The sequence below is a fragment of the Pan troglodytes genome, chromosome 12 (assembly GCF_028858775.2).
Source record: "Pan troglodytes isolate AG18354 chromosome 12, NHGRI_mPanTro3-v2.0_pri, whole genome shotgun sequence".
NCBI classification, from domain to species: domain Eukaryota; kingdom Metazoa; phylum Chordata; class Mammalia; order Primates; family Hominidae; genus Pan; species Pan troglodytes.
Genome location: NC_072410.2, coordinates 93,795,019 through 93,816,635, shown reverse-complemented (window position 1 = coordinate 93,816,635; position 21,617 = coordinate 93,795,019). Strand labels below are relative to the sequence as shown.

Genomic DNA, 21,617 nt, shown 5'->3' with positions numbered 1-21,617 from the left:
CAATGGGGACTCCCATACTTCATTGATTTCAAGACACACATCCTTCCCTGGTTTTAATATTTTTAAAATTGGCATGTATCTTACAATGACAGGCATTTCACAGTTGCTGTTGGGCTTCAGTTGGGCTAGGCAGTGATTATGACATAGGAGTTTTTGTAGTTTTAAGAGATGGGGTCTTGCTATGTTGCCCAGGTTGGAGTGCAGTGGCTATTCACAGGTGTGATCATTGCACACTACAGCCTTGAACTCCTGGGCTCATGTAATCCTCCTGACTCAGCCTCCCAAATAGCTGAGACAATAGGTGTGCACCACTGTGCCCAGTTTATGATGTCGTTATACTATCTGCACCTTCACAAACTTAGTCAGTGTTGCTCAGAGTATTATTTTCTGAATTAAATTTTCCATTGTAGGACCTACACTACGAGCCTTTCTTTGTAAATTTTTAAATTTATTTTCAGAAGTGATTTTTGGATGCTCTCTGGAGAATCATTGAGTTTAATCTGTTTAAAGTTTCTTAGAAATATTACACTATTATTTGCAATTGAAATGAATCATTATTGTATATGAGAAAAGGCATGGCAACATCAGTGGATATCCATTAGATATCAATGAAGCAAACTTTCACTGTGGAAGGAATGACCAAGTCCCACATTTTTTGCAAAGCAATCACTAAGAACTTTACCTGACCTAAGGAAGAAAAATACCGACAAGCAATGCTATCTTCTGTTTCTGAGATAGCACATAGAAAGATTGCCCTCACACATGGGGCAGTGTCATTGGAGGCTATGGAAATCACCAGTTTTTATTTTTTTGATTTTCCTTAGTGGAAAATAAAGTAAGGGCACCTTTTACAATTAATGGAGTCTTAAGTTTGAATGAAATATGATTTAAGATTTTAGATGCTTCCTGCTTCACTTCCAACCAGCTACCAAATCCTGTGGTTTCCATCTTCTCAGCAGCTCTTGGATCTGACTGTGCTTCCTTATCCTCACTGTACTGCCTGATTTCAGGCCTGCACCATCTTTTTCCTGGACTATTATGGTGGCCTCCTAATAAGTCTACTGCCCCCTAGCCTTGTCTCCACCAATCCATCCTCCACACTGCTGCTAGAGACATTTTGACTGATGTACAAATTGAATCATTCTTCAGCTTCCTATTGCATGCAAACTGAAGCCTAACTCCTTCCTGTCTCCCTAAACAGGGTCCTGTGTTCTCCTCTGGCCTGTCTGCTTCCTGTGTCCAACCTCTGCTCACTATTCTCCAATATATCCCCCTGCTGACATGTCACACTGTGTTATAGACCTAAATAACCCTGTTCCTCCGACGTATCCCAAATCCCACCCAACTTGTGAACTCCTACTTATCTGTTGAGCCCCAACACAAGGGTCACCTCTTCTATGAAGCCCTCCTTGATTCCCTCACCTGCCACCACTGTTCCTCAGGTAGATTGACTACACCCTCCTATATTGTCCTGCTTTACCCTTTCTTGGACTTCTAAATGTTCCATATTAGAACAAAATTGAGTACACTTTGGTATAGCCATTCAACGGAATATTTTGTAGCCATTAAAAAGGATGTTTATGGAGAGTTTTAAGGGACTTGGGAAGATGATTAATGAATGATAAAGTGAAAAAGCTGAATACAACTTGTATATACATTCTGATATCAACTAGAAAGTAAATGCCACAGAAAAAAGACTATAGGAAAATATGTAAAAATTTAATAGGGATTTTCTCTTGGTAATGGGATTATGGATGATGTTTATTTTATTAATCTATTTTTTAACTGGGTAGGGATTGCTTTTGTAATTAGAAAAATTATTAAAAACTCTCTTTAATTAGGAAGATTATGTAAAGCTGTAAAGCAAATTTATTTTGCATTTCAGAGGCTGTTTCTTTATCTTGCTCTCTCTCCTGTGGCAGATTTTATGGCCGGAAGATGGTGAATATCTTGATGGCAAACACTAAGTTTGATGCATTTCTGAAGCAATCTCTCCCATCTTACGACTTGCAGAAGGTCATGGCGGCCATTAAACAGCGGGTGAGCTGTGGGGCATAAGTGGGTCATGGCCTTTTGGGGGTGGGGGTGACACTGCTGAGCCTGGTAGCCTTCATGTGGGTCAGGGGAGTGGGGAGTGGATTCCAGAGATGTTGATTTCATCCACTACTCCTGATAGGTGAGATAGATGTGATTTCTGTCCTCTGTGCTCACACCTGGTTCTAACCTCACACTACCTATGTTCCTTGAGCCTCCCTGGGCCTCCACGCCTTCATCTGTTAACCAGGGATCTTGATCTCTGCCCCAGCTACTTTCAGGGCTCTGGAAGTCTCAACTGTGACATCTGAAGCTCTCCTAGGTGAAAGGGATTATTGCCATTGTTATGTCTCCACTGGAATGTCTGGCAGTTCCCCGGAGGACCACTCCTTTTGGCTCATGCTCTGTGTGTATTTTTCAAGGGAATAGAAGATAATGATGAACTTCCCTCTGCCAAAGGCTGCAAGGTGTTGAGGAGTCTGGTGGTGTGTGAGAACGGGCTGCCCATCAAGGAGGGGTATGGCTGCTCCTGTATCTCTGGGCTTCACATCTAAGACTTCTGACAGAGGCATCCTGCTTGTCCATGGCCAGGGGTGGCTCTGGGGTGGACATATGGATCCGGGGTACTGCTGAGACCTAGTTGGGGCTGCAATACTAATAAATGAATTTGCAGGATGTGTTCCCCACAACCCAAATCCCAGGGAGACCAAATCCTGGGCTCGGGAGCATCTGCCAGTAGAAGTTGGTTCCTGCAGTCCCAGCCGAGTGGGCGGGGTTCCACTAGCATCGGTGGTTGGACTCTCTGTGTGAGCTCAGTGTTTCCTCGTTCGCTTAGACCAGCAGATCCTTTAACCACCAGAGTGGCCAGCCTGGGACTAGTTCAGAGGCCCAGCCTGAACTAAGGCAGATGAGAAGACATGGACTGAGGGGCTGGGAGGAGCGGGTGTGGGGTTGCTGGGAGCAGTTAGAAACCAAGCAGGAGTCTGATGGTCACGCCTGTGCTTAAAACTGAAGCCCTTCTGCAATGTCCTGGGCTGATCCCATCTGAACTCCTTAGCAGGGCACCAGGGAAGCCCCATGCCCACTTCTTCAAAGGTAACTTCCTGCCTCCTCTCCCACTTTTCCTCTCTCGGCCTGACCAGAGCAGCACCTGGGTAAGCAAAACATGAGAGCAGCTGGTATTCATGCCCCTCCACATCCTCCCTCCCTGCTGTGCCTTTGCTTATCCTAGACGCCATCTGCACCTAGAACATGTCTATTGGTTCTGCAAGATTCAGCTCACCTGTCACTTTCTCCAGGAAGCTCTACCACTCTGTGTCCTCATGTCCTCAGGGTGACAGGCTGGCCTGTTCTTCATACCTCTGTCAGCCCCGTTGATGTATCTATCTTCCCTTGGTCTGTGAGCTCCTAACGGCAAAGGCTGTGCTCTCATCTCACGGTTCTCAGTGCCCAGCACAGCTCTTGGCTCTCAGTAGACAATCAGTGTGGAATGCAGGAGTGAATCACAGAATGAGGGACAGTGGGCTCTGCTGGATGGGACCTGGGTGTAGGGCATAAGCCAGTGACCCAGGCTTGGAGCTGAAGGTGGGAGACAGTAGTTCTGCACAGAGCTGTTCTCATGCTGGCTGGAAGGGGCTAGGGGGCTGTGATGGGTATGTGATCCCAGCGTAAGAAAATGGGGCTTTTTACAATGTCCCCAGTTGCTGGGGGGAGTGTGAGCAGAGCCTAGCCAGCCAGGGATCAGGATATAGGAGCCGGGCAGAAGGTTGGCCATGATGACCTCCAAGGTCTTTCCCCACTCTTACATTAAATGTGCACCAGTTGGCCAGGTGCAGTGGCTCACACTTATAACTCCAGCACTTTGGGAGGCCAAGGTGGGTGGATCATGAGGTCAGGAGTTTGAGACCAGCCTGGCCAACATACTGAAACCCTGTCTCTACTAAACATCCAAAAATTAGCCGGGCATGGTGACACATGCCTGTAATCCAAGCTACTTGGGAGGCCGAGGCAGGAGAATTGTTTGAACCCAGGAGGTGGAGGTTGCAGTGAGCTGAGATTGTGCCATTAAACTCTAGCCTGGGCAACAAGAGCGAGACTCTGTTTCAAAAAAAAAAAAAAAAAAAAAGTGTACCAGTCATTCTTTTGTGGATAGCCACTTCCCCACTCTGACTTCCCCCATTGCTTACATATCTTCTGAAAAGAGAAAAAGGCAGGAAGAGAGAGCCCTGACCCCTGACAAGGGGATGGGGCCCTGGGCAACAAGCTGTAGGTGGAGGGGAAGCTGGGGGTGGACTAAGCTGCAGGTGACACTCTTGTCTCTGCCCCACCTGCCTGTAGGAGGTGGCATGGGACCAGAAGTGGGTTCATTCCCCGGGCTCTTCCCTGGGGGGTTCAGACGCCACGCTCCTTACCTAGGCTCAGCTGCAATGGCCCAAGGCTGGTGGGGCTGCGCTCCACACTGCAGGGCCGCGGGGAGATGCTGGAGCAGCTACGGGAGCTGACGCGGCTGCTGGAGGCCAAGGACTTCCGGTCCCGGATGGAAGGCGTGGGGCAGCTCCTGGAGCTCTGCAAGGCCAAGCCGGAGCTTGTCGCTGCCCACCTGGTCCAGGTGAGCACCGCTTGCTTTTACTCTCCCACCTGTCTCTCCTCTGGGGGGTGCAACTTGAAGTTTGAAAACTCTGAATGGCGTTGGACATTGTGTCAGACCCTTTGCTATGCAGTTGGCCTTTGTAACATGGAGACTACCTGGAAATGGCTGAGTGGGCAAGGGCACCGCCTCCTGCCGGCAGCTTGGAAATGCTCAGAGGTGTCTCTTGTCCTTCTAGCAGATTTACAGTGAGGAGGGTAGGAGGTAGAGGTGGAGGATACTGTGGTGAGGCCTTGGGTTGCTTCTGGGGAGCTAGGTGCATCATGTTTGGGGGCAGAGCATGTGGCTGGACAGGTGACTTGGCTGTGATGGCTGGACAGGTGTGTTAGGAGTAGGTACAAGCCCTTCATAGGCTGAACACTCGGGTGGGTGCCTGCTTCTTGGTGGACTGAGGCTGCTGACAGTCAGTTACACAGCTGAGCAAAGACACAGCTCAGAGTCAGCAGACCTGGGTTTCCATCCAAGTTTCTTACTAGCTGTGTGATCTCAGGCAAATCATTGAACCTCTTGGAGCCCCTGTTGTTGTTGTTTATGAGAAAGTGGGGGTGAAAACGTGCTCCATGGATTGTTAAGATCATTCAGTAAAAATGATTGCAGAGCAACTAACAAGACGCCCTGGACACTTGGCATGCAATGAGTGCTCAATACCTGTTGGTTCCTCCCCTCTTGCCCACCCTTTTGAGGAGGTGAGCTCTTCGTTTTTGAGAGTGCTATGGCATAGGTCAGGGACGCAGGAGGAGTCTCTGCTGAGGTCGCTCAGTTGGGCCGGGTGAGCTCCAAGCTGCCTGCACTGTGGGAGTCCTGCCCAGCCTGGGTTCCCATGGGCTCTTGGTTTCTGTTTCTTCAATAGGTCTTTGATGCTTTCACCCCAAGGCTTCAGGATTCCAACAAGAAAGTGAACCAGTGGGCGCTGGAGTCTCTTGCCAAGATGATCCCCCTCCTCAAAGAGAGCTTACACCCCATGCTGCTCTCCATCATCATCACTGTTGCAGACAACCTCAACTCCAAGAACTCAGGGATTTACGCTGCTGCCGTGGCTGTGCTGGATGCGATGGTTGAGAGCCTGGGTGAGTGTCCCACCTGGGCCTGTGTGGCTCTGGTCACCATGTCCACCTTCCTGCTTGGAAATCTGCAAGGTGGATAAGGCCTTGGTTGGTTCCCAGGCCAGATGTTTCACCAGAGGCTGTGTAGGGCAGAGGTGGAGCCCGGGGCCTCCAAGGCTCTTGGCCAGTGGGCTTTTCTGTCACAGCCACCCACACCTCTGGACGGCTGGAAGTGGAGGTGATGTGGAGATGATCCAGTCCAGCCTCCTCATAGACACATGAGGGAAATGACCCCCCAGGGTCACAAGGCACCCCAGTGGGTGAGTCAGGAGTGCTGGGAAGGCTTAAGCTGAGCTGGGGCTTGGGGTGGGGTTTGTGGTGATGGGCAGGGAGGGAAAGTGGAGGGAGGGGAAAAAGGATAGAAGAAAAAAAGGTGGGAGCTATGGAAGAGCCATCAGGAAAGGTGAGAGCTTCTAGGTATGACATCTTGCTTCTGGAACGTTAGGGGAAATGTTGGTGCATCTGCTTGTGTTTTCTTATTCCTTTCATGGATGCTAAAAGGTGATGTTTGGTGCACCCAGTACGTGGACCAAAGTGCAAATTCCAAACTTTAGGTGTGTGGAGAAAGTAGCACATGAGTAGACTTATGGCCAGCCCAGTACAAGGACGAGCTTTCCCAAACAAGCCTTGCTTCAGTACGAGGAAGCCATGGTCTGAAAACCACCTCTGTTTGCCTTGTTGCTGTGTGTCCTCATGAGCATAGAGCAACGTCTTGCCTTTAGCATCCAAAGACCATCCTTTAGAGAGGCTGCACACCCCTCCTGACACACTTGCTGTCCCCCTCCCCTCGACCCCACCCCGCTTCCTGGCCTGAGCCCAGCTCCCTGGGGCTGGGACAGGCACCGTGTCCTTGGCTGGAGGCTCCAGGAAAAGTTTCAGTTACAAATCAAAGGCCTGGTCAGGTCCCTCTCTGCCTCTTGAGTTCATAAATATTGTCAATTTCCACTCTTCATCTCAGAGGGAATTTATGATTTGCTGAGTTTGTTGCTGTAGAACAAACAATATAAATCCAGCTCTAAATTACGGCTTGTTCTCAGCGTTGCTCTGGGTAAGTGAGATTGCTCTTGCCAATAACCAAGGCTCTTGGTAAATCACCATGGGCCTTGGATTTATTGGGAAAACTTGTACCAAGCAAAATAGGCTTTAGCTATTTGAAGAGGACAAGCACCCTTGTCTAGGGAGAGGAATTTTTAACTCTTCCCCCTCCAGGTGTTTTAGTTTCCACTTTTTGCCATCAGGCCAGCCTCCTTGAGCTCTGGAATTGTGGCGCTTTGGGCAAAAAATCTAGTGTCTCATACTGTCACAAGATTCAGGTCCCTCTTATTTGGGGCCCTGTTGTACCCCTACTAGACTGGGCATCCTGGAAAGGAGAGCCTGGGGTGGCCTGCTTTTGTGATCTGAACTCACCTGGTAGCAGGATTGTAGCTACTAGGAAGATGCCTATGTTCTCCCTTCTGGGACGGGGCCTCCTTGGGTACGGCTGATAATGCACCCTCTGGTTCATCATCCAGAGGCTTTGGTGCAATGGGAAGGGTTGGCTCTCTTCCTCTCTAATCCATAGGTCAGGGCTTAGGCTGGAATGGAATGGTGTGGCCCTCAAAGGGATGAATGGAGTCCAGTAAATCCCTGGCAAAAGGCTCTGGTGGAGCCCAAAGGGTAAAATATACTGTTTGGTTTTTGTTTTTGTTTTTTTGAGATGGAATTTTTGCTGTTGTTACCCAGGCTGGAATGCATTGGCATGATCTCAGCTCATTGCAATCTCTGCCTCCTAAGTAGCTGGGATTACAGGTGTGTGCCACCCCGCCTGGCCAATTTTTTGTATTTTTAATAGAGATGGGGTTTCAGTATGTTGGCCAGGTTGGTCTTGAACTCCTGACCTCAGGCGATCCATCTGCCTCGGCCTCCCAAAGTGCTGGGATTACAGGTGTGAGCCACCGTGTCAGGCCAAATATGCTGTTTTGGATCCAGGTAATTTTTGAGCAGGTGAAGCATGGGCTATCTGGGCCTGATGGCTTTGCTGCAAGCCATACCCTCTTAGCCCAGCCAGCAAAACAGGTTTTGAAAGTGTTCCTAACTTTGAAGTGACCAGCTGATTTCCACATCCATGTAGGTCAGAACTGGAGGGAGTAGGTTACCAACAAGGGGAACTCATTGCCAGGGAGTACCTAGGGTAGAATCTGCCTCTGGTAATGGTTCTTATCTGCCTGTCATGGTCTGAGCCTGGCCTGCAGATGGAAGTAACTAAATTTCCCGCTGTCCCAGGGGATTGGGTGATAGCAGCAGAGAGTGCATCAAATCGGACGGAAGAGAAGGGGTATGAAGTCCTCCAAAATCACCCAAGCTGAGCCTGGTGGTTCTAGTGGTTTCTTGGGGGATCTTTAACACCTGAGGCCCCTCTTGGAAGTGGCTTGGATTGGACATGATCCAGTTTCTTTGATGGGAAGGAGCTTTTCCCCAAACCTCCTTCTTCATGCTCCATAAGAAATTCTGGGCTCCAGGCTGGAGACGACTGTTGAATGCTGTGAAATAGTTAAATGTGGAAAGTCACAAAGCAACAGCTCAGCAGATTACTGTTTATTTCCTGCTAAACTGGAGATCAAGGGGATCAAGAATAATGCCAAGCTAGGATGCCTTCTGGCATAAAGTCCAGATGGCACAGCCAAGTCGGGAGGATGGCCTTCTTAGGGGACCTTCTAGAACTCACTAATTCTAGAATTCAGTGATAAAGAAGCCAGTATCATCGCTTCTAATCCCTTGGTTTCCCCAGGCTGGGTGGGGTTGAATGGAGTATGGGGATCTTCTAGAACTCACTAATTCTAGAATTCAGTGACAAAGAAGCCAACATCATCACTTCTAATCCCTTGGTTTCCCCAGGCTGGGTGGGGTTGAATGGAGTATTGGTTGGCAGAGCAGGTGGGGATTTCTGCCCATGTCCTTTTCATGGGAGGTAGTAAGGAATGAGACATGTTTGCAGCTTGCTCCCTGACCTCTGCCATCTCTCACTGCCAGCCTTGAGGCCTCTCTGGGATTGGGGCTCAAGTGGCATTCTTCCTACTCAGCACCAAGACCTTCTGATTTCAGGGGAATTATTCTGGGATCAAGGAAGTTCCTGAGTAGAACTGGTTGGCTCTGTCTTTGGGCTCTTACTGGGTTAGTTACAGAAGAAACTTCGCTAATGAAAACATCAAGCTGCTGACAGCTCATCCTCTCCTGATCAGACCTCAGCATTCAAGCTTCTCTGTGCCAAAAGGAACTTTCTTAATTTACTCCAGCCCCTGGTCAGTACTGGAGAGAGCAGATAAGCTTGGAATGCGGGTGGCTTCAGGTCTACTTTTGCTATTTTGCTCTCTGACTTTAAATTTATTACCTTATATAAATCATATGAACATTATAATGTTAATGGAATTTAAAAATGCATCCATGGTGCTCCTCCAATATACCAACTGCTTAAAAATATCTCTTCTATTTTTGTCTATATACAAATTTCCCTTGTTAAAAATCATAATGTAAATATAGTTTTGATTTTGCTTCTTTCATTTAACACTACCCAGTTTCCCATGCTACTGGGCAGTCTTTCTAGTTAATTAAAAAACCGAAAGTTCACTTCTACCACTGTAAAGAAGTCATACTTATTTTGAGTAAACGAAGATACAAAGCATTTGAAAGGGGAAAAAAATCCCTCACTCATAGTCCCAACTCTTCAGAGAAACCATTATTAACATTTGGCATTTTTTTGAGTTTTTTCCTGTGCACATTTGTGTACATGGTTGTTGTAGGGTAAATCCACCTGATAGCAATAACTTTAGCATCCCCTTAGAATGACCCTGAATGGCAGACACAATGAGTGTGTGTTCTGAGCTAGGGAATCTGGGAGTGGCCAACTTGGAGATTCATTCCTTGTTTATGAGGCACATCTGAGCTCCCGACCTGTCCCTTGGAACATGAGCCATACAGGGGATTGAGGCCCTGAGTTTTGGGGTAAATGAAGGTTGCCAGGTGGAAGGTGTTAAGTGAAAGTGCTATGTAAATTGCATGCTGTTTGCAGGCAGTTGCGATTTTCCTGCCCAGCCCTCCGCCACTGGGCCATGAGGCTCTCCCATTCAGCCTGCTGCCACTAGACTCTCTCCCCTGTAGGTAAGCCCCTAATAAAACCCCGTGTCTCATTTGTTGGCTTTGAGTCTCTTCTTTGGCCTCTTGAACCAGATACCCCTCCTATTAATAGGGGTTAATAGGGGTTCAGCACAGCAGTTGTGGTGTTATACATTTGGATTCGCATCCTGCTTTAAAAAAAATCATAGCATAAGCATTTGCAGATGATTATACTCTTGAGTCACTTTTTTTTTTTTTTTGAGATGGAGTCTGGCTCTGTCACCCAGGCTGGAGTGCAGTGGCACAATCTGGGCACACTGCAACCTCCGCCTCCTGGGCTCAAGCGATGCTTCTGCCTCAGCCTCCCGAGTAGCTGGGATTACAGGTGCACGTCACCACACCCGGCCAATTTTTGTCTTTTAGTAGAGATGGGGTTTCACCATGTTGGCCAGGCTAGTCTCAAACTCCTGACCTCAGGTGATCTGCCCACCTCGGCCTCCCAAAGTGCTGGGATGACAGGTGTGAGCCATTGCGCCCGGCTTGAGTCACTTTTAACAGCTCCATCATGTGACTGCATCATAACTTGCATGTTTCTGTGCAAGTGAATCAGTCACAGTTTTTTCTTTAGATGAACATCCCTAGTGCTGGCAGCCATGGTGAATCTGGTAAAACCAGCACGTCATAACTTACCAAGTCTTGTGCTTATTTAGGGGACTCCAGTCTGACTCCAGTTTCCTTGCTACCATGTTTTCTACACTTTCTTAAAAGCTCTTATCTGGCTTCCCAGTAGCTGGAGGATGATGTGGCCTGGTAGCCTCAGGGCTTGGCTGAATGGGACAGGTGTAAGGCCCCTTAGACCTCCACCCCATTGTAGAGAGGGGAGTCTGAGCCTAGGAAGGACAGTCTCTGGGCTGCGGCTAGTGGCTGTTTTCTCTCCATTTCAAGGCCAGTCTTTGCCTCCTTGTGAGGCAGAAAAGGAGCCTAGGAAAGCACCAGGTTAGGCTAATGGAGTGTAGAATTTCAGCTTTTAAAAATTAGATTCTAGCCTCTTCATTGGTCTCTCTACCATTGTGGTTGCTGGGCTCTCAGAGTTTTAAGGTAATAATAGTAACAATAATAGCTGATACTTGCATAGTAATTATATGCTGTAGGCACTATCCTAAGCACTGTTTGTTCATTGAACCCTTACAGCAACTTTATGAGAAAGCTATTAGTATCATCCCCATTTTATAGTTGGGTAAACTGAGTCATAGAGCAGATAAGTGGCTTGTCCAATGTTCCATAGTAAAATATGGAAGAACCAGGATTCAAACCCAAGCAATCTGTATTCAGAGCTCTTACAACTGCTATGCTTTAGTGTGTCTTATTGAACCTGGAGGTAACCTGAAAGGTGATCCTTCACTCTAAAAGTGGCCAGCGGAAAGACAGGCCAAATGCCTGGGCATAGTGCTCTGGGGTTCATAAACCAGCCCAGGAACACTGTGTCCTGTTTTGACATTGCCCTGCATGCTACAAGCATTTATTCAGCACCTGCAGTGTGCTGTGCACCGTGGGAGCATGGTCTGGCACAGGTCTCTGCTGGATATGCATTTTTAAGTGTTCCCCAAATTCACTTCTTTCTGGCTCTGGGGAGAGGGGATGTTTGGGGCCAGAGGCGGGAGCCCCTGCTGTGTCTAGATGTCAGGTCTAGATGTGTCTAGGGTCAGGTTCCAGCTCATGCTGAGGTCTGAAGGGAGTGGGTGGATGAGCAGAAAGAGCACTCGGGGGGCTACAGGCAGGTGAAAGATGATTTTATTCAGCAGCAGCTCTCCGCAGCAGCTTACTCTCACACCATCTGCCCTGTCTCAGCTGCTTAGTCTGTTGGCTCCCACACACAGCTGCGCTGGCTCTCCCTTGCCTTCAGGGTCAGCAGCTTAACTCTTTCCCTCTGGGCACAAGCCGTTTCCTAGCTCCGTGTCCGACTGCCAGACGGGCATTCTCTCTTACAGGGGGCAGTAGCTTCACTCTCTCTCTGGGCACACACAAGCCTGCACAGTGTCAGCAGGGCAATTATGCCTTTTACAGACCATAGTGGCACAGGGCCAAGGCATGGCCTTCCCGTGTTACGACTGTGATAACAAGTGGAGTTATACGTCTGTGCTCTAAACTTGCTGAGTCACTCTGGATGTTTACCTTGGCCTATCCTTGACCAAAGCACAGCCATGTTCCTTACATTAGAGAATGTTCTAGGCTGAGCATTGTGGGAGGTGACGGAGGAAGAAGTCCTTGTCTTCAAATCTGAGCCCAGGTAAATGATGGGGTGGGACAAATAGAAACACCTGGAAACAAACAGGTGCCATTCATATGAAAATCTATTCTTACGCAATTGACAGCTTTACCAATGCACCCCGAGACCTTATCTTGCTAATTACTATATTCTAGAAGCTGGCATCTCATTTATCTCCCAGGACAAATTATTTTAAAGCCTCTTGATTTGTGGATGGAGCTTTTGCAAACAGCAGAGATGTACCTGGGTACATTTTCTCCTCTGTATCCCTCAGGAGGACAGCAAGGGAAGCAGGGATGAGCTCTTAGATAAACTTGTGCCTGATGAGAAAAACAAAGCACTGAGTGCCCCTCTCCAGGAATGCAGGGGCTCTGTGCTGAGGTATTGAAGGAATTTGGAAAAGGTGAGACTGCAAAGACTTCCTCGTGCAGAACTCTAAAAACTCTGTCCCCTGTAAAGAGAAGTCTGGCCTGGAGAAGGTCAGCTCCTGGGTCCCAGGATACACGTGCTGGGGCTGCTGTGGTAACACCACATAGGCCACCTGCCCTCACCTACCTGACAGGTGCAGGCAAGCCACAAAGCCACATCTCTGAAAAATGCATTTTGTTACTTGCCCAACTTCCTACTGAATTAAGTTGTGACTAGTGTGGTTGCAAAATGCTGGGAGCTTGGCATGCTGGTTTCTCTGCAGTCCACAAGGAGAAGGTTCTGATGATGGTGTGTATTTCTCAGCTTAGCACACCTTTCTAGGACAGGCCCATTTTTCTCACGTTGTGTGTCTTTGTGAGAAATGCATCTCTTCAAGTTTAATAGTTTGAGAAACCAGGAGGTGTCAGCTAGAATGGAGAGGAACAAGCAGCTTCTAAATTCAGTAGATACGGAGTCCTGCTGCAGTCGACTTCGGGAATATGAAGGAGCCAGACAGCCTCTTTATTCCGGAAACATCCCCACCCCATTTGCTTGTGTTTTCACCATTAGTGGCTCACCTCTGTAATAAACACTCATACTATTTCAGTTCTTTCAAGATACAAATGGGGTGGTGCTCAGTCCCCAGAACTTTACCCATGGGCATGGCTGGGCAGCCAGAGAGCTGTGCCTCGCAGCTGGGTGTGGCTGGATGGTTGGTGGAGCTGGGATTGGGGGCGGGCACACTGGGACAATTTTTTCAAAAAGGTTTAAAATACCTCTTTTCCCAAACCTCCCGAAAGGCATATTGGGGCATATAGACGATAAACTCAGCCATCTTTGCAAGTACATTCATGCTGGGTCTGAGACTCAGACCGCCTGGAGTTTACAAGTAAGGAGAAAATCAGGCCAGGGCAGTGAGGTCATATATAAACCATTGATGATAATATGTGCTCCTCAACCCACAAACTCCCTCCTCTGACCCTGCCAGAGCCAGCCGGGTGCTTCTGCTCTGGATAGGATGACCAAGCATCCTGGGTTCCCGGGACTCGGGACTGACAGTGCTGAAATGGGGAGAGCCCGGGCCCACCAGGACCAGTCGGTCACCCTGGCCTCAGACCTGCAGGCTTTTGGGTACAAGAGCACAGTGCTTCTCACCTGGTGTCAGGGTTCATGTCTAAGTGTCTGTCTGCTTGTCAGAGGAGCCTCTTGAGGGGGATGGGAGTACTGGGTTTTACTTGGCTCCTAGCTCTATGCCTATTACATAGATGATATCAGTATGTGTTCAGTGTAGAAATGAACCACCACCAGCTGTGGGTACATCTTGGTGGGTAGAGCACAAATTCAGGCTTTGAGAAGAGCTATACTTTCTGAATTTTAATCCTAACCCTTTACTGACCTTTGTGTAATCATGGCTCAGTGATTCTGTTTCCCCTAAAAAATATCTGTATATCCATCCATCCATCTCTATTATCTATCTTCTATCTATCCATCCTCCAACATCTTCTCTCCATCATCCATCCATCCATCCATCTTCTGTCATCTATCTACCTACCTACCTACCTGTCTACTTTGTTTTGCCCCAAAACTCCTGTCAATTTTGAGACCCACAGGCAATATGAACCAGATCTGTGGGAATAAATGAGGCCTGTTTGGGAGCCAGTTTAACTATTTCAGGCCACTGATTCTTTCCCAAACACGCTACATACATTCACTTTAAGTGGCCCCTTTGTGACCTGGAAAAATTAATTCAGCTCCCCCAAAGGCCTCATCCCCTTGCAGGTACTGTGGGTATGTGGCCCTGCAAACCCCTAGTGCTGTCACTCAGCCCCCAGCAGTGTGACCACTGACATCCCCCTTCTCTTTCAGACAACCTTTGCCTTCTACCAGCGTTTGCTGGGCGAGTGCGTTTCCTGAGTGGCCATGCGGTGCTGGATGTCACAGATCGCCTGGCAGGTGAGCACCCCCAGCCCCACCCCACCCCATCTCCTGGCAGATTTCTGTTCTCTCCTGGCCTGTGGTTGAACCATTCACCCAGTTATCTTAGACCTGAAATAATCCCCCCCAATCATTTAAAATTTTGAAAATCTGCTTTTTCTGTGTGTGACAATCTCCATATTGCCAGAAGACAATCTTTGTTTTTGATCAAAATGAAGTAGGTTTGTACAAAAGCAAAAGTGTGTTTAAAAAACTGTTACAGGTTGAATCTCCCTAATCAGAAAAGTAGAAATGCTGCAAAACCTGAAACTTTTTGAGCGCTGACATGACATTAAAAGAAAACGTACATTGGGGCATTTCCGATTTCAGATTTTTGGATTAGGGATGCAGAACTGGTAAGTATCATGAAAATATTCCAAAATCAGAAAAAAAGCCGAAGTACTTCTGGTACCAAACATTTTAGATAAGGGACACTCAACCTGTGTGCGTTTCTTCCTCCTTGCAAACAAGGCTGCTTCTAGCCTATAGAGTACCTTTGTGTGAGTCAGAAAAAAGCCTCCTTTTTCAGACAGACCATGCCTAGTGGGTGCATATGGCTTGGTCACTTGACAGCACCATCAAGAGAATTAGAAAAAGTTGCCATGTACAACTTTAGCATGTGCAGCCTGGCAAGCAGGCACCAGCTGGGTTTCAACCCCTCAGGACCCCTTGGCCAGTGCTGGGACTGTATTATGTGGAGACGGGGCCTTAGCCTGAGTCTACTCAGCCTTGCTCAAGCTTCAGCTGGCGAAGGGTTGCTCCAATCCTGTTTCTGCTTTGAGTTTGCAGGAGAAGTCCAAGTGACTTCATTCCAGGACTGAAATCTGTTCTTGTGGTCCTTGAGGTGGCAACACAGAAAGGACACAGGCTTTGGTGTCCACACACCCATCTGCCACCACCAGCCCTGACCTTGGGCAGGTTACTTATCTTGGTTTCATGGTCATTTTTGCTTGCACAAAGCCTCCTCCCCTGCCTTGGGAAGGTCCCATCTAGGGAGGGGGGCAGAGGGACTCTGTTCCCTAGACTCCCGATGGTCCCCCTGAAATGCAGACAGATCATGCACCAGCCCTGCTTTAATCTTTGTGAGACTCCTGAGCTGTCTTCAGGATAGTGTCCAGGCTCCCTGGAGTGGCCCACAGCTGTCACTGCTGCTCTAGGATGTGCCCCCTTCCTCCCACCCCAGCTCTATGCTCATTGAATCCTCATGACCACCCCACAGGAAGATGTAGATTCCACTTGGTGGAGAAAAGGAGAATGGAACTCAGAAAAGTGAAATGCACAAGGTCTCTTGGTGAGGAGCCCAGGATGTGTCCTGGGAGCCTGGCTGAAGGGCCAAGACCCCAACCCTGTGCTGTGCTGCTTCCCCCTGGCACTCTGCCTCCTGGGTACCTGCATGCAGTGGCCGGTCTCTCAACCTCTTGCTCTGCCCACTTGTAGCTGCCCTGCCCGGAAAGCCTTCTCCATTCTTCTTCCTCTACCTGGTGGATGCCTGCTTGGCTCTGGCATTACCTTCTCCCTGTGTGCTTCTCAAGACTGCATCCCACATGGTATCACTGGTCTGTCTACTGCCCTCCCCTCCTAGCCCAGCTGTGAGCATTCAGAGAGGGGCCCGGCACATGCTGCATGGCTGAGGACCTTGGCACCAGCTGCCCTTTCAGCTTCTCCCCTGCCCCATCTCTTGCGCCTGGCCTTGCCTCTATGCAGGTTCTGTCCTTCCAGCATTCCTGGAGTGGCCTTTTACCTTACGGGAAGGCAGGTGCGAGTGAGGCAGGGCTGGCTGCGGGTGAGCTGGGGGAGAACAGGGTATGTAAGTAAGATGGTCCTAGACACCAGACAAGGAACCCTTTGCCATTGCTCAAAGTCAGCATTTTCTGCACGAAAGGTTTACCTGTCCTTGTCTGGGTAATTTACGGGGCCCAGAGGTGGGCAAGTATCTTCACCTTATCCACTTACTGTAATTTTTTCTTGTCTATTTCCAAGAGACCTCAAAAGCAAGAGCTTCTCCATAGGTCTTCTGTTAACTCTGTGTCCACCAGGAACACAGAAGAAAATTTTTATTGACACAGGCGAGGCCTAATAATAGCACAGCTTAATAGGAGTAAATCTGCTAATTACTTCAGCTGCTTCTAAGCTTGAGTTTAATGGGGTTTGCTCCCGCATGCTGGCCCTCAGAAGGGCCTCACCATCTTTGCCAGCTTAAGAGTCAACACCTGCCAGCCAGGCGACTGCCACATCCTTGCACCTGGGGAATGTGGCTCTGAAGTAGCCTGAGTTCTATTAGCCAAGATGTGATCGGAGAAGGTGGCGTGGGCTGTGGAATTGAGTTTGAGTGGGGACTGCTACTCTTCCTGTGGAGTGAGCTTCCTGGGGGCTGAAGTGTAAACACGCCTCACTCTGTGGAAGAGAATTCAAGGAGCAAGAGTGGATAAAATGTAGCAGGATGGGGAAGGAGGCTCTGTTGAGGGGCAGGTAGAGCCCCCCTAGCCTTTGGTGGGGGTGGGGGGGGAGGGTGAGTGCCTGGGTTCAGTTCTTGAGATAGTTCTCAGTTTTCCCTGCTGTATTAGCCTGTTCTCATGCTGCTGATAAGGACATACCCGAGACTGGGTAATTTATAAAGAAAAAGAGGTTTAATGGACGAACAGTTCCATGTTGCTGGGGAGGCCTCACAATCATGCCACTCATCTTACATGGTGGCAAGGAAGACAGAATTTGTGCAGGAAAATTCCCCCTTATAACCTTTTAAAACCATCAGATCTCATGAGACTTACTATCACAAGAAGTACACCGGAAAGACCTGCCCCCATGATTCAATTACTTCCTACCGGCTCCCTCCCATGACACGTAGGAATTGTGGGAGCTACAATTCAAGATGAGATTTGGGTGGGGACACAGCCAAACTATATCACCCCCCATTAAAAGAATTGTGTTAAAATACACAACATAAAATGTACCACCTTAACCATTTTTAGTTGTACAGTTCAGTGGTAGTGTCCATGATTTTTGCAGTCATCTTCCGAACTCTCACCTTGCAAAACAGAAACTACGTCCCCATTAGGCACTAGCTCCCCATTCCTCCCTTCCCCAGTCCCTGGCAACCACCAACTACTTTCTGTCTCTATGATTTTGGCTATTCTAGGTATGTCATATAAATGGAATTGTACAGTTTGTCTTTTTGTGTCTGGCTTAATTCACACAGCAGAATGTCCTCAAGATTTATCCATGTTGTAGCGGGTGTCAGAATTTCCTTCCATTTTTTTTTTTTTTTTTCAGAGAGATTCTCATTCTGTCACCCAGGCTGGAGTGCAGTGATGAGATCTCAGCTCACCGCAACCTCTGTCTCCTAGGTTCAAGCCATTCTCATGCTTCAGGCTCCCAAGTAACTGGGATTACAGGTGCCCACCACAACACCCAGCTAATTTTTTTTTTTTTTTAGACAGAGTCTTGCTTTGTTGCCCAGGCTGGAGTGCAGTGGCACAATCTCAGCTCACTGCTACCCCTGCTTCCCTGGTCCCGGTTCAAGCAATTCTCCTTCCTCAGCCTCCCAAGTAGCTGGGATTACAGGCATGCACCACTATGCCCAGCTAATTTTTGGTTGTTTTTTTTTTTTTTTTTTAATACAGATGGGGTTTCTCCATGACGGCCAGGCTGGTCTTGAACTCCTGACCTCATGATCCACCCGCCTTGGCCTCCCAAAGTGCTGGGATTACAGGCGTGGGCCACTGCGCCTGGCCCGATTTTTGTATTTTTAGTAGAGACAGGGTTTTGCCATGTTGGCCAGGCTGGTCTTGAACTCTTGACCTCAAGTGATCCACCCACCTGGGACCCCCACAGTGCTGGGATTATAGTCATGAGCCACAGCACCTGGCCAGAATTCCCTTCCTTTTGAAGGCTGAATAACATTCCATTAAATGTATATACCACATTTTGTTTATCCATTCCTCAATGGACACTGGGCTGCTTCTGCCTTTTGGTGATTGTGAAAAAGGTTGGTATAAACATGGGCATAGAAATCTCTGTGTTCTCACCTATTTTTGCATTCCATAGGGATTCAGGACACTTTTGAGTTATCGTTATTCAGTGTAGGTGGCTACTCAGGGTCATTCGTTTTCTTTTGGTTCCCTCTCACTGTCCCCCTTCTAGTTTCCCCTCATCTCCCACCCTGGGGCTGACAGGGACTGCTTTCTTGTCAGCTGTTCTCTTCCTACTCAGCCTGTTTCAAGCACAGGGAATAGAACTCTCAACTCTTTCCAACCAGTGTACCTCTTTGCTCCACTTTAGAAAGCTCCTCCAAGCCCTTTCCTCCAGGATCCTTTCCTGGGGAATGCTGGGGTGACCCAAAGGGTGCAGTCCTGCCCTTCCAGTTATCAGGACCACCTTCACCTCTGAGGGTCCTGTGACCCTCGGAGGTTCTCTGCAAGAGCCCCAAGGGTGCAGCCTCAAAGCCAACATTCCTTGAGAAATGTCACCGAGAGAGTGTCAGGCTGACCAGAGGGTGGCCCAGGGCATCTTCCCTGGTTCCTCCTTATTCCAGGCTGGCTTTGAAATCAGAGGGACCCGTGGGGCTCTAAGGGGAAGGTATCCTAGGGGATTAGATGATGTGGTCCTGATGAGGGAAGGACAAATTGCAGTTTCATGAAAAATAAAACAAGGTGGCTCACCTATGATCCCAACACTTTGGGAGGTCAAGATGGGCAGATTGCTTGAGACCAGGAGTTCAAGACCAGCCTGGGTAACATAATGAGACCCCCATCTCTACAAAAAAAATTTTTAAAAAAATAACTGAGCGTGGAGGCGCATGCCTGTGGTCCCAGCTACTGGGGAGGCTGAGGCAGGAGAATTACTTGAGCCCAGGAGGTCGAGACTGCAGTGAACCGTGATCGTGCCACTCTACTCCAGCCTGGGTGACAGAGCAAGACACTGTCTCAATAAATAAATAAAACAAAAAATAAAGCTCCAGATCACCTCTGAAATATGGAATCCCTAGAAATTTGGGGACAGCGTGCGGTAGAAAGAGTGTGGACTTTGGAGTCCAGGCAGATTAGGCCTCTGTCCTCTGCTTTGCCCTTTGCCTTGATTTGAGTCTTGCTTTCCTCCTCTGGAAAACGGACAAGCATCCTGCCTCTCGGGGGTGCTGTGAGCATGAAATGGAGCTGTGATGCGAAGCTCTGAGCCCCGGGCTCAGGCAGTTTCCAGGATATGGAAACTGTTTTCCACAGAATTCCCGGCCCACAGAATCAATAAAGCGCTGCTGTTAGTGTTGTTTGCCTGCCCCAGCACTTATCCTTCAGCAGGATGACAGGCAGAGCATGTGAATCGCAAAGCCAGCTTTGATAGTGCTAATGCGCTTAGGATAATGCGGCCACAGCTGAAGGCCTGAGCAGCCCCTCTGGGGACCCAGGAGAGCCCTTGATGTGGTTTTGATGTGGCCACAGCCCTGGCATTTACTCAGGTGATGAAGAGCTGGTTGGCAGATTCAGCTGGCTTCTGGGTTTTCTGGGGTTTAGAGAGGGTTGGGGGCCTTGGGAAACCAGATATGGGGGCTTATCACTGGAATGGTCTGTGCAGAGCTTGCTGGTTCACAAGCACGTTCATGCCTCTGCTGCTGGTCTCGTCCTGAGGTTTGGCATCCAGGCACCGGGGAGGCTGTGCTAGGCTTCTCCCCTGCCAGCTGTCTTGTCTGCCAGCATGCTTCATGTGAGAGGGTCTTGATTTCCCTCCCCAGTAGTTTTTCTCTGTATTTGTGTGGACTTCCATAGGTGGTGATGTGGATAAATGCAGTATTACTATAGTTACTATTTGTCACCTGCCTGCCTACAGGTAGACACTTTATGTATATTATTGAATTTCTAACAATCTGGAGAGGTTGGTTCAGCATTTTTATCCTTACTTTATGGGTTTGGAAAAGGCTCAGAAAGGTCGGGTGGCTTCCTCAGGCTGACACAGTTGATGGGGGCAGGATTGTAACCAGGCGTGCCTGCCTCTTTCCTGTTCCCTGGGCTGGAGGAACCATTATGATTGTCAGAGATTCTGCATATTTCTGCCTTTGCGTGCCCCTTTCTCCATAAAAAATATTTAAAAATTATAGTTTCTGACTGGTTGGTATAAGCACAGATATAAACCACGTTGGACATATTCATATATTTTCTACTAATGTTAAAAGAAGCTAACACATTTTCATAGGCTGCTAAATGTGTCATGATCCTTAGGTGCTGCGCCTGCTGGGCTGCCAGCCCTTTGGGGGACAAAGTTGGTGTCCCAAGAGAGGGAAGTGGGAGAGGGAGAGAGTGCCTGGCTCAAGTGACTCTCCTTTTCTGCCTGACAGTGCTGGTGGCCTCAGTTTACCCCCGGAAGCCTCAAGCTGTAGAGCGGCATGTCCTTCCCATCCTCTGGCACTTCCTGAACACCGCCACCGGGAATGGCACCCTGCCTGGACCCAGCGGGAACATCCGCGGGGTGGTGTGCCGGCTGTCCAGGAGCCTCCAGGAGCACATGGGCTCCCGCCTGCTGGACTTTGCCGCCAGCCAGCCAAAGCACGTCCTCAAGACGCTCCAGGAACTCTTAGACTCAGAGTCCTTGGGAGGCAGCCGCAAGGCCACTGACAGAGGGGTGGCCCCTGACAGCAAGACAACTGGCAGCTCATACCCTTTTCAGCTGGATTAAAGATGGATCTGAAATGGGCAATTATTATTTATCTTATTTTTTTGATGGAATATTCTCCTGGTTACTTTCCCCCTTAGAGTTCCAGATGTACATGGTATATTTTGAAGTAGAAATAAAAGAATTACTTATTTTTCTAAGGTTTTATTATCTTGTACTTTTTTAATCACAGATAATTTTCCAGTAACTAGGTTTGTGATGAACGAAATGAAATGTGACAGCAGCAAAACCAGTTGCAGACAATGTTGAGACAAAGAGTTAGGAAGAAAAAGGGTAGCACAGCCCTGCAAGCTGCAGCCCGCTTGAGACGATAGTCGCCCATCTGTGAGCTGCTGGGCAAGCCCTCCTGAAACCCGCAGCCCGAGTTGGTCATCGAATCCAGTCCATTTGTTATGGGCCTGATTGGAGGTGAGTGTAACAAACGTGTTCAGGGACATGG

General features: G+C 48.6%; 1 protein-coding gene across 8 annotated transcripts in view; it reads left to right on the top strand.

Annotated features, from left to right (window-relative positions):
- Positions 1–21,195, top strand: part of TOGARAM2 (TOG array regulator of axonemal microtubules 2) — a 70,813-nt gene extending 49,618 nt beyond the window's left edge. For 2 of the 8 annotated variants that reach the window (XM_001161801.6, XM_001161841.6), the window contains 6 exons: positions 1,923–2,040; positions 2,457–2,551; positions 4,450–4,642; positions 5,532–5,748; positions 14,414–14,500; positions 20,844–21,195. In XM_001161801.6, coding sequence (XP_001161801.3) covers positions 1,923–2,040; positions 2,457–2,551; positions 4,450–4,642; positions 5,532–5,748; positions 14,414–14,500; positions 20,844–21,181 — 1,048 coding nt within the window. In that variant the 3' untranslated portion in view covers positions 21,182–21,195. Of the gene's footprint in view, positions 1–1,922; positions 2,041–2,456; positions 2,552–4,371; positions 4,643–5,531; positions 5,749–14,413; positions 14,501–20,843 lie in introns of those variants that run through there. The other 6 variants (XM_063789194.1, XM_063789196.1, XR_010149168.1 and 3 more) reach the window with 5 other exon arrangements.
- The last annotated feature ends 422 nt before the right edge of the window (positions 21,196–21,617 follow it).